Genomic DNA, 18,087 nt, shown 5'->3' with positions numbered 1-18,087 from the left:
TTATAATATAACTTTAAAGTAATTGTTATACAACTCAATAATTTTTCCCTAAAGGAACATTTTTACATTATCTTAAATCTTAGGTATTAGACACAATCAATAAAAAAAGGTTTCATCTCATTAAAATGTTATAAGGTAAAAAATAAGAAAATACAAAAATAATTTTTTATTTTGTATTATAAATTAAAATATAATTTACAATTAAAAATCATTCATTACAATTTTTAATTTTAATATGATTTTTAGTATGAATACAACTTATATTTTATTTATTATAAATGTTTTTATCCATAAATAAATATTTATTTCATGTAAAATTTAAATTCTTATTATGAAATAAATATTAAATTAATTATAAGGTCTCTAAATTATTTAACTTTTGATTAAATTCCTAGAAAAATGTAATTCAATGATATTGTTAATTTTATTTAATGAAGTCTTTCATTTTTTAATTCTATTATAATAACCACCTAATTAACTTCCTATACTCAATCAATAAATAAGTTATAAAAAGGATTTTATTTATTAATAGTACATATTAATAATTTTACAATATAGTCTCAAATGAAATCTCAATCACAAGTCTTAACCTGGGTCGCATCGTATCCGTTAACTGTACTTCAATCTTACGGCTGAGACGCTCCATCAAGGTATGCAAATTGCAGTGCAAGGGATTGGCGAAAGAGAGGGGAAAGAGAGGGGCGGCATTGTTATTTTACTATTTAAAGGAGACCAGAGATGAACTCTGAGCAACAAAGAAATTGCTCTCAGCATCACTCTTCTCTCTCTCTCTCTCTCACCCAATAACCTTTCTCTCATCATCCTCTTTTTCCTTCGCTCTGCAACTAGGTTGTTCTCTACTTCTTCGGTCACCCCTCAACGCTCCCCGCTTTTGCTTACGGTGAAACGCTCTCAACTGTTGCCGTTTTGCTCAGCTAGGGTTTCACTCCAACTGACGATCTCTCAACCTAGCTCGTTGACTCCTCCTCCTCCTATTTGAATTGCTGCTCCAAATTCACCCTTCCAAAGCTGCGGGTCCCTCTGAATATTAGGAACTACTTCGAGTTTCCTTCATCACGTTGCTTTCAGTTAGTAGCTGGTAATTTGATTTGGGGTTTGGGCTCCATTTGAAATTAGCCTCCGTGGTGGAAGCTTTGTAACTTCCTTCTAGTTACATGTTTCTGTTGTTATTGTCATGGTTTTAATTGTTAAAGTTAATGAAAAGGTGCTTTGGATTTCTCACAGTGATTGAGTTTGTGTCGTTGATTTTTTATGCCGTTCCCCTTTTGTACTACTAGGGTTTCAAGTAGTGAAGATTATCGTGCTGGATTTTGGTTTGTTTCGTGAATTACTACCGTGTGATCTTTAAGAGTAATAGTGAACTGGACTACGCCGTTAGGTTTGGTTGAGGAACTGAGGATTTTGGTTAGTTGAATAGTTGAACATGATGATAGCGAAGAGTAGGCTACCTGGGGGTTATTTTGGGAATGGAATAGATACTGTTGGTGAATCTGAGGGGTCTGGTAGTTCGGGACGGATTGACACTGAAATTACTGTTTCTGAAAATTCAAGTATCCCTGCGAGGAAATGCATTAGTTTGAATTCGAGTCGCCGTGATGCTTTTGATACTCCGATGCAAGTTGTTCCCTTGTCAAATATGTCGCATTCTCATAGGAAAGATCTGGTACAAAGGTTGAGGTCTGAGCTTGAGCAGATTCGGATGCTTCAGAAGAAAATTGAATTGCAGAGGGCTAATGGTGTTGCCATGTCCTCCTCTAGTGATATTCTTAGTTGTAGTAATGGCAATAATGGGCATGGAGTGGAAAGGGATAAAAAGCTGTCAATGTCTAGTTCTGCACCAGGGAATAAGATGAAATCGTCAGGTAATAAGAACCAGAAGCCCCGTGGATGGAACCGCGGTTCTTCTGGGAAGTTTGAGTCTGCGGTGCGAACTGCTTCACCCACCACTGCGAATACTATGTTGATGAAAGATTGTGAGGTGCTGTTGAAACGGTTGATGACTCACCAGTATGGTTGGGTTTTCAACACCCCTGTAGATGTTGTGAAGTTGAATCTTCCGGATTATTTCAGTATTATTAAACGTCCAATGGATTTGGGAAAAGTAAAAAGTAAGATATTTGCAGGAGCATATGCTGGTCCACTGGAATTTGCTGATGATGTAAGGCTTACATTTTCAAATGCAATGACCTATAATCCGCCGGGGAATGATGTCCATCTCATGGCTGATACTCTCAGTAAATTTTTTGAGTTGAGATGGAAAACAATTGAGAAGAAACTGCCAAGAAATGATGTTCTGCCATTACCTGCAAAGCCAGACAATTGTGAAGGTGTAAAACCTAGAAGACCAGCGCCTCCTTCAAAGAAGAGGAAAATTGCCTCTTTGCCCCCTCAACCTGAAGTTATGCCACCTGCAAAGAAGGTTATGTCAGATCAAGAGAAGCATGATCTAGGTCGAGAATTGGAGTCTCTGCTGGGAGAAATGCCTATGCATATAATTGATTTCTTAAAAGAGCATAGTTCGAATGGTAGAGAATGTGGAGAGGATGAGATTGAGATTGATATCGATGATCTCAGTGATGATACCCTGTTCACGTTACGGAAGCTTTTGGATGACTTTTTACAAGAGAAGCAAAAGAACAAAGCAAAAGTTGAAGCTTGTGAAATAGAGGTACTTGCTTTCTACCTAACCCTTTGATAAATTTTAGCTATTATCATGTTGTGTGGAATTATACACATCTCCTTCTCCATGATGAGATGTCAGTCTTACACCTAATTTGACTTCTGGATATCTGTTTTCTGTTGCAGGTGTTGAATGATTCTGGACCAAGCAATTCCTCTTTGCAACCATTTAAAGGTGGTGTCTGTGTGACATGCACACAAGTCTAAACATATACTGCACGCAAGTCTGAACATATACTCTATGCTTTTGCATTTAAATTTAATTTTGTTCTACTTGTATAGGTAATGACCCAGCTGATGAAGAAGTGGATATTGGTGGAAATGAGCCCCCTGTGTCTAGTTATCCTCATGTGGAGATTGCGAAGGATGCAACTTACCGAATGAACAAATCCCTAAGCCCAGGCAGCTTCAATGGTAAGTAAGGTTAAATTTCCCTACGATGATCTTGAAAAATTTGAGTAATTTGTGACTGTGATTCCTTTTTTTGTGAATATTGTTATTACAGGAATAGGATAGATTTGGTACATGATATTGGGAACAATCTTATTGTTTAATTAAGTTTTCACCCTAAATATAGCGAATTTCCCATAAGGCTTTTGAACCACTTGAGAAAAATAAAGAGAAAATATATTTTAGAGAGCTTGTACAAGTCTCACTTAGATTTTCATATTTATATAGAAATTGTAGATTAATATGAGATACAATGGAGGATAGATAAGAGTAGAAAAAAGTAAAGACACCTCTAGGACCCGAGGTACAACAACTTTTATTAAAGCCTATTCTAACCCTCTATTCCAAGCCTCTTCTAACACCTTCCTTCAAGTTAGAGCAGACAAAATGTATGTACCAAGCTTAAAACAAATAAATTCAATCCAAAATCTTCTTAAAGATATTTGTTAATACATCTACAAGTTGATCTTTGGATTTGAAGTACAAATTTCCTTGGACAACAACTTTTCTCGAATAAAGTGATAGTCAATTTTTGGGTTTGGTTGTCTCATGGAACACAATATTAGAAGCAACGTGGAGAGATGTTTGATTATCACAATACATCTTCATTTTCTCAATCTCACAATTTTGGTTCTTGGAGTTGTTTTACCCACATAAGTTCACAAGTGAGAGACACTATTGCCCTGTATTCAACTTAAGTAGTTGATTGGGGCAACTTCATTTTATTTTTTGCTTTTCTAGGAAATAATATTTCCTCTAATGAAAACACAATATCTTGTAGTAGAGCGATTGTCCATAGGAGATCTTACTCAATCAACATCACATAACATACATTTTCCTGGAGCTACCTTAGAATACAAATGACAACATTCCAAGGATCAATTATGAGTTTGCATGAACTGACTAATAACACCAACTGCAAAAGATAGACCAAGTATAGTAATAGTAAGATAAATAAGTTTTCCAACATGTATTCTATTTTTCTCTAGGTCTGAGAAAGATTTACATGTTCTACCATTAATTTTTGATTTGGATTCATAAGACTATCCATTGATCCTATAGTCGATCATAACCATCTCTTATAGGATATCTAGGGCTTATTTCCTTGGAGAAATAACAATACTGTTCTTTTGATTAGGCTAGCCCAAAATGAGACATCTAAAATCCTTGGTAAAAAAATGATTGTACAATTAACTTGTGAGTTTCAATTTGCGGTGGTGGTGTTCATCTGAGTTCCAATATGCGATGGTGCTTTGTTTTGTCTTTTGTTGCAAGGTTTTCTTTTTAAGTGGGAAGATTAGGGTGCATTTGCTCTTTTCTTTCTAAGGGAAAACATGGTGCAAACACTTTTAGTTTTTTTTTTTTTTTAAATTGGGGTGCATCTACAAGTTGGGGGAAATGTATAATTGGGAACTTTTTTAATTGGGGAAATTGCAGATTTGGGGAATTTTGTAATTGGGATTTTTTCTAATTTGGCAGATTGGAGCAGTAGATATAAGCAGATTGTGAACATTTTTTTTTCGATTGAATTTTGTTTTTAATTTAAAAATATTTCATTTTTTAAATTCATGGTCTTTTAGTGTCTAGGAATGGATCAAATTCATTACTAAATGTAGTTATTTTAGTATTGTGGTCTTGTTTGTTTTAACTACTTTGATTGATTATATTATTGAAATATTTTCTTCATGTGAAGTAAACTCTTTACGAGTTTATGAAGCTCCCATGAGTCTACGCACTCGATTTTGATAACCTTGATCATGACTTCCTAAATAGAAGACATAGGAAAAAAAAGAAAAAAAAGGGAGAAGTCAACCCATGCTAGTTAAGAAATTTTTAAATAGGATGTGGGGCCAATCCATGTGCAACTAATTGGAGAAGAGGATGATATTGTTAGAGGAAATGCCCTAGAAAATTGACATTTTTTCCATTTCTAGTTATTTAATTTCTATGACTTTAACAACTTAGCTTTCGTAATATTTGTATGAACTTATTTATTTGGGATACTTAGAAGTTATATAATTCTCATTCATTACTAAATGTAGTTATTTTAGTGTTGTGGTCTTGTTTGTTTTAACTACTTTGATTGATTATATTATTGAAATATTTTCTTCATGTGAAGTAAACTCTTTACAAGTTTATGAAGCTCCCATGAGTCTACATACTCGATTTTGATAACCTTGATCATGACTTCCTAAATAGAAGACTTAGGAAATAAAAGAAAAAAAGGGAGAAGTCAGCCCATGCTAGTTAAGAAATTTTTAAATAGGATGTGGGTTACGAGTATAATGAGTTCCTTTTCAGATAGCATTGAGTCAACTTGAGTCATCATTATTAGGGGTTATGGTATTTCGAGTGATGATTGGGAAGGACTTGATGGAGAAGACTCACCTTAGAGCATTGGATTAGTCATTTGGGTCTTGTGTAGGTAGGTATTAAGAGGCGGTGATGATGGTTTAAGTGGATTTTGGATGGGATTTAGGTGGTCAAGAGTGGGAGGAACAAAGGATTGAATTAATGGCATATGTAAGACTTATTGGATTGGATGAACTCACTGTATAGGAGGGAAGAAAGGAGTTCGTTAAAAAAGTGACACTAATAGACATGTAGTACCTCTTGGTTTTAGGAGAGAAACATCAATACCCTTTTTAAAGGATTAGTCATTTGGGTCTTGTGTAGGTAGGTATTAAGAGGCGGTGATGATGGTTTAAGTGGATTTTGGATGGGATTTAGGTGGTCAAGAGTGGGAGGAACAAAGGATTGAATTAATGGCATATGTAAGACTTATTGGATTGGATGAACTCACTGTATAGGAGGGAAGAAAGGAGTTCGTTAAAAAAGTGACACTAATAGACATGTAGTACCTCTTGGTTTTAGGAGAGAAACATCAATACCCTTTTTAAAGGATTAGTCATTTGGGTCTTGTGTAGGTAGGTATTAAGAGGCGGTGATGATGGTTTAAGTGGATTTTGGATGGGATTTAGGTGGTCAAGAGTGGGAGGAACAAAGGATTGAATTAATGGCATATGTAAGACTTATTGGATTGGATGAACTCACTGTATAGGAGGGAAGAAAGGAGTTCGTTAAAAAAGTGACAGTAATAGACATGTAGTACCTCTTGGTTTTAGGAGAGAAACATCAATACCCTTTTTAAAGACATGCTTGATGGCATTGGAAGAGAGTTTATCCAAACCTAGAGACATTATGAACTAAACATACAAAACCAAAAGCACGTGAAAAAGGGGTTAATTTGGAAATAAAATGGAATTATGAACTTAGTTGTCAAGAGAAGAAGGCATTCTATTGATAAGAAAGCAATAATTGAGTATGGCATCCTGATTTAGATTGTTTAGGAAAAAGATCTAATATGTTTTCCTAGTGGACATGACTCACATAAGGCTTGAAGTCTAGCAAGTTTCAGAACCATTTTCTTTATTTTTGACAAGTGAGGATGACCTAAAAGATCATGTAAAAGCTTATAGGGGTGCAAAACAAGACATTCTAAAGTAGTATAATAAGCCTTTGGATCCATGGCTTTTGTCGATCAATTGACTCGTACCATGTTCTTGTATAACTAAAGAATTGACATAAAAGGTTACAAAACAATTTAATGACTTGAATTTACTTAAGGAAATAAGATTGAAGGGATATGCACGAACAAGGAGAACATATTTTAAGTTTAAGGAAGGAGAAAGAGAAACTTGACCAATTCCTTGAGAAACAACTAGATTCAATGGCTAAGGTTGTGAGATGAGGAGTTTTAGGAAAAGAAAGGGAAGAGAACAAAGAGGTTTTACAAGAACTATGATTGGAAGCACTTGAGTCAATTATCCTTGGTTTTTGACTTTCCATAAATTGTGAAATGCGAACTCTTGACAACTGGGATTTATTGATGATTGTGCTAGGCTATTGTATTCAACCTTAAATATTCTTGATAACAACCACAGATTTTGAGATATTGATAGTCTGTTCAAGAAAGCCATGGAGAGAGTAGCAATTTTTTTGACCCATTTTTTTTACAATACATGCATAGAGGACATCGTCTACCACCAGGTCCTCTTCTAATGCCACAACCTCCTTTTCCATGTGTAGAGACCATGATAGAGGATTTAGTAGATACTTGAAAATTTCTATCTTTAAGAGTTGGAACACATGGAAAATCTGGATTCATTGCATGAAGGATCATGACAATATATAACTTGTCCAACTTCTTAATTTTTTCTAGGCTACCAACTTTTAAGAACATCTTCAATTATTCAAAATCAGATTGACCTTTAGCAATAAAAGACATCATATCATGATTTGTCTATTTGATATATGCTAGCTTGTGGGTAGAATCATAGACCTGCTGAATGTCATTTGCAAAAAGTACTTTGTGCCTTCTTCCGAAAGGCTATCCATGTTTTGAAAATTTCAAGGGTTTCCAGTAATATCTTTTTCCTAGTGATCATGAAACCCTTGACCAAGAAATCAAAGTTCACTAGATACCTCATTCATGTTTAAAAGGTAAATTAATGAGTCTATATAAAATAAATCAATATGCCCAAAATTGGGGTGTCTACTAAAGAAGTTTACTTATTTGGCCACAAGCCACCATTTATTCAAATGAAACACATACCAAATTAAACTAAGTAAATACTAAGTCTTCAAGTCTCCTCTCTCACAATGAAGTCACCCCTATTCCCTGAAACGATACTTTTAATCTTGTTGCATAAAACAAGTTTCAAAAAGGAGTTTAGGAGCACTATTTGTTCTTCATTGTGCAGTAGTTGGAGAGCTCAACCAAGGGATCTACTAAATAAATTCAAGTATAAACTATCCACTTCATTACAATAAAAGAAAATAAGCAACTTTGTAACCCAACATCCATACTCAAAAGCATTTAATTGTAGAGATTAGTGTTATCAATATCAGATAACGGAAAATATCGGAGACCCTACAAAACCTTTATCAAGTTATAACAGAAATCATAATGGGTTACGACGGAAACATTGTGGAACCAAACTAATAATAATATTATGTTTAGAATATTACCAGGTTACTATGTTGTGTATAGAATATTACAAGGTTAACTAATAATATTTTAATTGGGCCGGGGTATGACATGGCCCAATTTAAATTAGGGTTTTTTTTGAAGTTATTAAGACAACAATTGGTTGTTATTAGATTAGCATTATAGCATTTTAATTGGTCAGCTGTATGGATTATTGTTCATATTTTAATTGGGCCATGTATTATGTGGCCCAATTCATTTTAGGTCAGTTATGTTATTGTTAGGGTTCCTTATTCACACACAACATCACTGTGTGCTGACACTGTCCACTCTCATTGGACCTTGCGCCGCCGCAACAAGCCTCATTCTTTTTTCCTTTTTTTGTTTTCTCCGTTCATCGTTAGCATCCCGTGATGCGTGATGCAAAAAGCGGCTGCCATGAAAAACCTGCATTGGCACCACCATGTTATGGTGGTGACCAGAAAATCTGCCACCGCTTTCTGCCATGGTGACGCTATAATGGATTATTGATAACATTGGTACAAATGATCCAATTATTTTCAGAATCATGAGTTTACTCTTTGGTTTGTGAAACTGGTGTGTCTTTGATTCACTTAGGTCCATGAACTCATTTTCACATTTCCTCATTTTGATCGAGATTCCATGCATAAACATGTTTAATAATCATATGCCTTTTGCATCTTTGGTGAAGGTATTTTGTATGCCATCCCAGATGTTATGCTCCCTTTTCATCCCCGATAGTGGTATCTTGTAACAAAGATCTTATGCCATCCTTCTTTCTAGGAGGTAACAACTTAATCAACAATCTTAAACTTCTCTGGTGATTAACATTGGGGCTTTCAAACCCCTATTACTTATAAATAAGCTCAATTAGAAAACCAACCTTCAATAATATTTGAAATAGACACGTGGGTCACCCTAAAAGTCCTTAGATTTCTAGTCAAAACTGAAAGTAAATCACATTCCCAAGAAATCATTTAATCAATATGGTTGACATCCCATATTGTCCATAAATATGGCCAAATAGTAGCCAACTGGTTGACATCCCATATTGTCCATAAATATGGCCAAATAGTAGCCAACTGGTTGACATCCCTTACAAAATGTTTTTTCAAAGTTGAGTTAGGTTTGAAATGACATTTCTAAAATTGTAGAAGAGGGTATCCTAGATCCACTAATAGGCCTACCGACCTTGTTATCTATGTACGTAGCCCAACAGTGTTGGACATGGGGTGTGTATTGGGAAAAATCCAAGTTTCACATTAGCTACTTAAAAAGTGGACTTTAAGCCTAACTCAACCTTATAAAACTAACTTATAAGGTGAGGTTTGCACCTACTTATATACTATGAAATGTCCTTATCTCTAGTTGATGTCAACACCCCCAACCATTGAGACCTGCCAACTCGTACATGAGACTATATATTATGGGTCCGATTGCGGTCCGATAACGGGTGATCTGATAAGTCTAACAAATTCTTGCTAGAATAGGTTCTAAATGATTCTGATACCATATTAAAATAAAATAAAAAGAATATAAAAATCCTTTGTGTATATTGAACACATAGGATTATGTTTATACAGAAAAAGAAACATACAAAAATATGGGCTAAGCCCATTACATAGATAAAAATATCTAATCATATCTATAATATCTCATAATATATAATAATATTTAACAGCTAGAGATGGAGCCTGAAAAAAAAATATAAGTTGGGATAATTTTCACCTTATAAATTTGTTTTGTGGTGTTGGTTTAGGTCTGATATTAAAGCTAATATTCTAGTGACTTTTGTTGGGTTTATCCTTTCACCCATTATAGGACCCCGTGATTGGACCCCCACTCAAAATGTCAAGTTCTTGACATGAGACAATGTGTTGAATATCTTACATAGTCTACAAACATGGACCAACATAGTATGAACTTTGAGGGCAAACTTCATCTTATAAGTTGGATTTGCAGGTTCAGCACATTTTAAAAGAAAACATACTTGTTAGATTAAATAGTCTTAAATAGAATTTATTGTAAAGGTACTGTGTGCTTTGTACTGCACCTAGTTCCTAAATGTATCTTTTCAATTTCTCTTCTCTTCCCTTTCATATATTATATCTGATGTATCTAAAGCTAATATAAATGAGATCCTGAGAGGGAAATGTACTCTCTAAATTTCTAATTCCTTTGTATTATTCTTAAGTATACCAATTAGGTTACTCATCCCCAAAGTTTCTTATGAAAATCCCTTTACTAATCACATCCCAAAAAATGCTTACCATGGAAGTTTAGAAGGGAGGTTGTTATACTCAATGTTAACTATGTTGCTCTTGATGGAGATATCTCATTTGAATAGCATTTTTGTTTTAAATAAGGAAATGCTTCTTAACCTCATGAATAGTTCTTTGTGGGTAGTACACACTGCGACATTGTTGTTTGAGGTCCAAAATATTTTCTTTGAGTAACGTGCTTACTTTCATTTTTGATGTTTAATTGAAAATTTTATGTTAATATAATGTGTGCATTGCAGATACAGACTCTGATAGTTCTTCTGACAGTGAATCTGATGATGAAAAGTCAAGTCCAGCAAATGCAGCTAAGGTTTAGTTTTGATTATTAAATGAAAAAGTTTATTTTTATTTAGTTATCTCTGTTTTTATTGTTTTATTGCTGGTGTTGGCAAAGATCTTGTGTATGTTTTTTTTATTAATACATGATATAGTTATTAATTTTAAATTGTTCTTCAGGAACCTGAAAATCTGGGTTCAGAAGCTCAGTTGTGTGAAAAGACCAGGGCTGCTGCTACTCTTGAAAGAAATCGTGAGTAATTGTGTTTGTTTGTCTTTTTGCGTAATTCAAAGTTGATATAGCATGCACTACAATATGAAGAAGAGGATCTATTTTTGCAACTAAAACTTGGTTCTTCCCTCATTCCTTGTCTTGTGTTTCTCTTGTATGGTTTGCTTATTCCACAATATCGTTTTCTGTATATTCTGAGTTGGATATTCAATAGTCAGTGTCGTACATACTGATAAGTAAAATGTTCCTGTTACTTTTATCATATATTGTAATTATTATGATTTATGGTCTTATTTTCATGTACCAATGATTTGATGTGAAACCATCTTTGGTTCCTATTGATTCATTTCAGACTTGGACTAGGGACTTGATTTTCTGTACTTTAATATTATTATTGATTAAGTTTTGTCCATATTGCTGTACTGACTGACTCTGACCTTTTATTTCTTACACAGAATCTCTTAGTGGGTTAGATCAGCTTGAGGATAATTCTCAGTTTAAGCCAAGTTCTTTTGATTCTGATTGCCATCAAGATGGTAAGAGTGTATAGATTTTTAAAGATATTGTTTTACTGTTATGTAGGATAGTTACACTGATAATCTTGGCGTTGCTATAGGGGACAGTGCTCCAACTGAGAGACAGGTCTCCCCTGATAAACTTTACCGAGCTGCTGTATTGAAGAATCGATTTCTTGATACCATCTTGAAAGCTCGAGAAAAGACACTGACACAGGTAAGATAAATCACATTTTTGAGCTCCATAGAGGTCTTCCTTCAGATCATTGTTGAATTTGTATTTAATTGGGCCAGGGTGAAAAGGGAGACCCTGAGAAATTGCGCCTGGAAAGGGAAAAACTTGAGATGGAGCAAAGAAAAGGTGATTTGGGTGTCATGCTTGTGTAAACAAGAGTCACGTGCCTAAACTGACTGTTTAATAACTAACCCTGTCTGTTGATCCAACTCATTATCGAGCAGAAAAGGCTAGGCTGCAAGCAGAAGCAAAAGCAGCTGAAGATGCTAGAAAGCAAGCAGAAGCAGAAGCTGCTGCAGAAGCCAGACGAAAAAGGGAGCTTGAGAGAGAAGCTGCTCGGCAAGCACTGCTCCAGGTAAATAACATAATCTCTCACCAAAATCATGTTTTTTTCTGCTTGTTTTGTCTTGATTTTATGGGGTAGCATGCATTTGTGCAGATGGAAAAGACTGTTGAAATCAATGAAAATTCTCGGCTTCTCGAAGATTTGGAAATGCTTAGAGCTGTACCCGCTGAGCAATTGCCAAGTTCTGTGGATGAAACGAGTCCTGATCACTCTCAGGATGGTCTGGGTAGTTTCAAATTTGGGAGTAGCAATCCCTTGGAACAACTAGGATTATACATCAAAGCGGACGATGAAGATGAGGAAGGTGAGCCACCATGCATTCCAAATCCTGTACATGATGTGGAAGAGGGAGAGATTGATTAAAAGTTATGCACATATCCTATGATGAATTGAGGATCAAGTATACTTAATCTTGATCCCAAAATAGTTCCCAAATTATTAAAGTTCTCGTAAGCCTTTATATGGTACGTGGGGCAGCATATTTTCTTATGGAAGCATTCTGCTTCTTGAAGGGGGAAATATGAATTCAGTTTTGGGCTGTCATGGCAGTAAAGGAGCAGTTTGAACCGAAACTACGCTAATAAGTTTGGGGCTGTTTGTATACATCAATCTTGTCGTTTACCCCATATTGGCTGATGGCTAGAGGCTAGAGCATGGCGTCCTTTCGTATAGTAGGTTATGTTGTACAAAAGATAGGCCTTCGAATCTGTGAACATACATTGTTGTATCTCCACCTTTTTAGTACTCCCTGTTTGTATTTGCGTCTGGCTATTCCTTTATTAACTTAGTTTTGGTTAAAATTTTAAAGGCAGTTTCATCTTCAGAACATTATAAACGTTTTGGTCATCTTACTGTGTGATCCGTTGTTTTTTTTTGTTCATTACGGGCGAAACCTTTTTGTATATAGTTGCAAAACTATCTTATTGCTTCCTATTTATACGATTTTATAAAAAAAAGTTGAAAGTAAAATCTCATTTTCAGAAATTCCAATTGTCTTTTTAATGCTAGATATTTTTTTATACGCTTTTTATCCCCTCAATATTGCGTGGAGCGCCTATCTTTCAACACCGCTATATTGTCACTCTTCAGTCTCCAACAAGATTTTGTAACGGAATCACTTTTTGTCCTCTTCATATGAGGATGTATCAACACTCTTAACAAACGTCCAACTCCTTGGACTACAAAGTTGATCGATGTTTTATTATTCAATATCCATTAAACATAATTCTGCAACTAAAACTTTACTTTCAAATTCATGATTTTTCATTAAAATCTTGTATTTCAACCTTCTCTCGAGAAGAGGAGCTCTATATTGATGGTAGGGTGGGGGACTTTAGATACGGCTCACAATTTCCAACTGCATCAATCACTAACTTGAAGGTTTTTAATTCTTCTTACTAGGAAGATGAGACCTAAAAAACTATTGAAGAGCTTCGTCTTTTTCTAGAGTTGCGTTGTGATCCTTCTCGTCTTGAGGTCTCTCAGTCTTAGGTGGATGTCGAATGGGAGATATCTGTAGAAGACACTCCGACACTCAAGTCAGCAAAAAGGGTATTCGACACTGAAAAATCATTCTTAAAAAATCCAGAAATCATTTTTGAAAAGGGTAAAGCTGCTTTTCAATGATTGAAGAGGTGTAGAGAGAAGTGCGGTGAGGTGGAGGAAGAAATACCCAAACTTAATTCAACGTGTTCGGAATCCATGTTCCAATATGACATTCAATGGATAAAAGTATTGTCCAAAAGCTTTTTCATTTTCTTATATTTTAAAATATATTTTTACACAGTACAACAAATTACGCTCTTATCTATACAAGTGATATTTATTCTTTCTTATCTATATTTTCCTCATCTTTTTTCTAACATGACTATTGTTCGTATAAGTAGTGGAAACGGGCTTTTACATTTTGTTCATAAACGAGAAATATGTCCCACATCTCTCGAGTTCTCTCCAAGAACTCATCTTAGAACCTCTCCAAATTTACAAAACAATCCTTTAAGCTAACTTCTGAACCCTAACCCCCTAAAGTAACCTAAGAACATCTAAAAATTTATTTTTTAGTAAACTATTGAGAGAATTCACTTTCTTCTTTTTTGTCGGTCGGTCGGTTCTACTGTTCTTCAACTCCTTCGCTTGTTTCTCATCTTTCCTTCTTACATCGGTTTCCGATCTTCTCGCAAATACCGAATGGGGGGTACCTACAGAAGGCACTTCGACGCTCAAGTCAGTAAAAAGGTTCGACACTCGATTGTCAGAGTACTGTAGATAATGACGTACATGTTTCTTGAAATGTGCATTATTTATATTACTTGTGGTGGACTTTCCTTATTGGACCAAGTTAAGGAGTTAGACCGTGTTTAGGGTCGAATTACCTAGCTCTTAATCGCGGATTAGCTTTTCTGACCTTGATTGAGCGTAATTGGACTTGAGCTATCGGTTGATCCGACGGACGTGTGTCTCGACTACATTCGATCGGCTCGATATTGGGGTCCGAGACATTATATCAGTCGTGCGACCCTCACCGGTACACTTGCCCCCTAGGCTCGATGATGGTTAATCCGAAGAGGCTTACGAGGGTGATGTGTCGGTTGGGCTTTGGGGTTTGGAATGACGATTGGAGTTCTCAATGCTTGACGCGACGTCAGGCGACGATTAACATGACCCACATTGATGAGGGTTTTTCGGGCGGTAGCTGACGAGGATCATTGAATTGAAAAGATCTAACAAAAATCGAGATGGTTGTGACACTTTGCCTCCCGAGACCCTTGGGGTTATAAATAATGGTCCCAACAGTGTCGAGAGGAGAAGTCGACCAAGCATTGGGATTTTATGGTGCCTCTCGGCTCGTACCGGATGTCAAACTTTGAAAGCTCAACCGACCACCCTATCTTTTGTCCTGCAAGGTCGGGCTTAAATAAAATTTTAAAATTGGGATAGTTGGTTCTTACCGTGATGGAGTGCTTCTGGAAGTATGAGCGCATCTGCCTGGCCATCAAGATTAGCGCGAGGGCTACCTTCTCAATCATCTGGTACCCTGTCTCAGCTGAGTGACTAACGAAGTGTATTGATCATTCTTCATTCTCCACCTCTTGAACCAGCGCTGCACTGACCGCTTCCTCAGAGATCGCTAGGTACACCACAATAGGTTGGTCATGTCTCGGCTTCTGAATGTCTGCTGGAGATGACAAGAAGTTCTTCAACTGTTGGAACACTTCTCGTCCCAGCTGAACTTAGACGCCTTGCGATGTAGTTGCACCATCGACTTGGTCCTCTCAGCCAACCGAGGGACGAACCTAGAGAGGGCGATGAGACGTCCCATCAGTTGTTGGACCTCCTTTACATTTTGAGGACTTCGCATCTCAGCAATCGTCCGACACTTTTCTAGGTTGGCCTCGATCTCCCAATGGGTTAGCATGAATCCCAGGAATTTTCCTTTCTCAACCTCGAACGTGCACTTCTCGGGGTTGAGTCTCATGTTCGCATGAGGGCTTCGAAGACCTCTTCCAGGTCTTTGACGTGCTACTCGAAAGAGTCAAACTTTACCACGATATCGTCCATGTACACCTCTATGCACCGGTCGATATCCATGAACCGCTGGTAGGTCGCCCCAACATTCTTTAGTCCGAACGATATTACCCTGTAGTAGTAGTTGGCATCATCTGTCACAAAGATGGTTTTCTCTTTGTGCCAAGGGTGCATGCTGATCTGGTTGTACCCAAAGTAAGCATCTCGAAAACTGATACGAGTCCTTTGGGCAGGCCCTGTTCAGGTACGTGTAATCCACACACATTCTCCATTTGCCGTTCGATTTGGTGACCATTACTACGTTGGCCAACCATGTCGTGTACCGGGCTTCACAAATGAAGTCGGCTGCGAGGAGCTTCTCGAGTCTTCCTTGATTGCGATCCTCTTCTCGTCACCATGGTTTCTCTTCTTCTACACGATTGGGCGTGTTTTGAACACTGAAAGCTTGTGGGTCATGATATCCGGGTTCACCCCCCGCATATCAGATGTCGTCCATGCGAAAATGTCTACATTCATCTTCAGCATGGCTTGCATCAACTCGGTTACTATGGCCGTGCTGACACATGCACTGTGCTCTTCGTCCAGAAGGGGCACTTGGCGTAGCTCCTCCCTGGCCTCCAGCTTGTCTTCAGTCGTTCAGGGATGTATTGATGTGATTCCACTAGCCATATAGAGAAAGGTTCTTGACCTTCTTAGGAATCACCTTGAGTTGGACATTATATAGACACTTTTCTTAGAGTTGGATCATTTGTTCTAAGACAAGAACTCACCAAAAACTAGTACCAAATCCCAAACTCATTTGGATGAACCAATTTTAGTCAAATTGAACCAAAAAAGAGGAGAAACTAAAAGGAACCGAACAGAATTGAAATTAAAAGGCAAGAACAGAACATAGGTGCTGGAAAAACAGAAAAACCGAACCAAAAAACTCAAGAACACAAGACAACATGAACAATTGAAAGAGAAGAAAGGAAGGAGAAGAGAGTGCTCATGAAGATGGAAGAATGTTGGATGATCTCGCCACTAAAAGTGTGGAATGCTCCTAGATAAGAGTGATGCCGCCACTTGAGGACTCCATTGATCCATCAAGATAAGACTAGAGAAGAAGGCTCCAAAAGCTCTCCAAAGTTCACTCAAAATTTGAGTAGAGTTTTCTTAGATTAATTCCAATCTGAATTTTACAAAGAGAGCACCTCTATTTATAGCCTAAGGTGCTGAAAATGCAAGCTAAACAATTTCAAAATTCCCTCCCAAAACATTCTAGAACTGGCGCCTATTCCATGCATGAGGAAGGTGTGACTCTTTCCTTCACTTTGGCACCTCCTATTCTACTCCTACACCTATCTACTAATACACCCCGTTAAAGTTCCTAACTAAAGCCTAAAAGATGCTAAAACAAAAGAGGTTTCTAATGTTTCCCTCTAAGCATCTTCAACTAAAGAAATTACAAAAAGAGAAAATAAATGTCCTCTAACTCCCAAAGCTTTGAACATGCTTCTTGTAATCCTTTGAGGTGGACTTTGACCTCCATGGGCGTCTTCTATTTGTGCCTCCACCTTGTCTTGATCTTGTTGATTGGCCTCCATGTCCTCTTGAGCTTGATCTCCATCATACTCCCCGAGTTGGAGAGAATTCGACCACGAATTCTGGAGACCTACAGAAAAAGGAGTTAGATCGCTGGCATTAAAAGTATGACTACCTAAGAATGTATCAGGCATATCTAACTCATAAGCATTGTCATTAATCCTCTTGAGGACTTGGAAAGGTCCATCCCCTCGAGGCATTAGTTTGGACTTCCTTTGAGTAGGAAAACGATCCTTCCTCAAGTGAAGCCAAACCCAATCGCCCTCATCAAACAACAATGCTTTTCTCCTTTTATTGGCAAGTTCAGCATACTTGCCAACCTTCTTCTCAATTCTCTTCTTGATGTCTTTATGCAAAGTTTTCACAAAAGAAGCCTTTTCATCCCCATCTTTGCACAAGACATCTCCAAGAAGGGGAATAGGAAGAAGATCAAGAGGTGTTAGGGGATTAAACCCATAGACTACCTCAAAAGGAGAATGAGAGGTGGTAGAATTTACTACTCGGTTATATGCAAACTCAACATGGGATAGTAAATTCTCCCACACTCTAGGATTCCCCGAAATAAAGCATCTCAATAATTGTCCCAAAGTTCTATTCACCACCTCGGTTTGACCATCAGTTTGTGGGTGGCAAGTGGTAGAAAATAAAAGCTTAGTTCCAAGCTTGCCCCACAAGGTCTTCCAAAAGTGACTCAAGAACTTAGGATCTCTATCGGACACTATAGACCTAGGAATCCCATGCAAGCGAACCACTTCTTGGAAGAAGAGGTTTGCAATGTGGCATGCATCATCCACTTTGTGGCAAGGAATAAAGTGAGCCATCTTTGAAAAACGATCCACTACCACAAAAATGGAGTCCTTTCCCTTTGATGTCTTGGGTAAGCCTAAGATGAAATCCATAGATATATCTACCCAAGGCATTGAAGGGATAG

At 37.0% G+C, this 18,087-nt stretch overlaps 1 protein-coding gene across 2 annotated transcripts; it reads left to right on the top strand.

The window, feature by feature from the left end:
- Positions 1-611: 611 nt before the first annotated feature.
- On the top strand, positions 612-12,893 carry LOC137826544 (transcription factor GTE8). Of its 2 annotated transcripts, XM_068632542.1 has the most exons (11): positions 684-1,099; positions 1,299-2,689; positions 2,827-2,875; positions 2,983-3,114; positions 10,683-10,753; positions 10,900-10,972; positions 11,407-11,487; positions 11,568-11,683; positions 11,761-11,827; positions 11,926-12,056; positions 12,141-12,893. In XM_068632542.1, exons 2-11 carry the CDS (start codon positions 1,445-1,447, stop codon positions 12,408-12,410), a joined length of 2,235 nt encoding a protein of 744 aa, XP_068488643.1. In that variant the 5' UTR covers positions 684-1,099; positions 1,299-1,444; the 3' UTR covers positions 12,411-12,893. The 2 variants fall into 2 exon arrangements, with proteins under 2 accessions (XP_068488642.1, XP_068488643.1); XM_068632541.1 differs by having other exon boundaries at positions 612-2,689.
- The last annotated feature ends 5,194 nt before the right edge of the window (positions 12,894-18,087 follow it).

The sequence above is a fragment of the Phaseolus vulgaris genome, chromosome 8 (genome assembly GCF_000499845.2).
Source record: "Phaseolus vulgaris cultivar G19833 chromosome 8, P. vulgaris v2.0, whole genome shotgun sequence".
NCBI classification, from domain to species: domain Eukaryota; kingdom Viridiplantae; phylum Streptophyta; class Magnoliopsida; order Fabales; family Fabaceae; genus Phaseolus; species Phaseolus vulgaris.
Note: the sequence above shows the minus strand (reverse complement) of the source record. Positions and strands in the feature narration are given on the sequence as shown.

Excerpts from the sequence above, each read along its gene's own strand:
- LOC137826544 (XM_068632541.1), top strand. The coding sequence starts at position 1,445 with ATGATGATAGCGAAGAGTAGGCTACCTGGGGGTTATTTTGGGAATGGA. Across the intron at positions 2,876-2,982 it reads CTCTTTGCAACCATTTAAAG|GTAATGACCCAGCTGATGAA; the intron begins GTGGTGTCTGTG and ends CTACTTGTATAG. Across the intron at positions 11,684-11,760 it reads GAGAAAAGACACTGACACAG|GGTGAAAAGGGAGACCCTGA; the intron begins GTAAGATAAATC and ends TAATTGGGCCAG.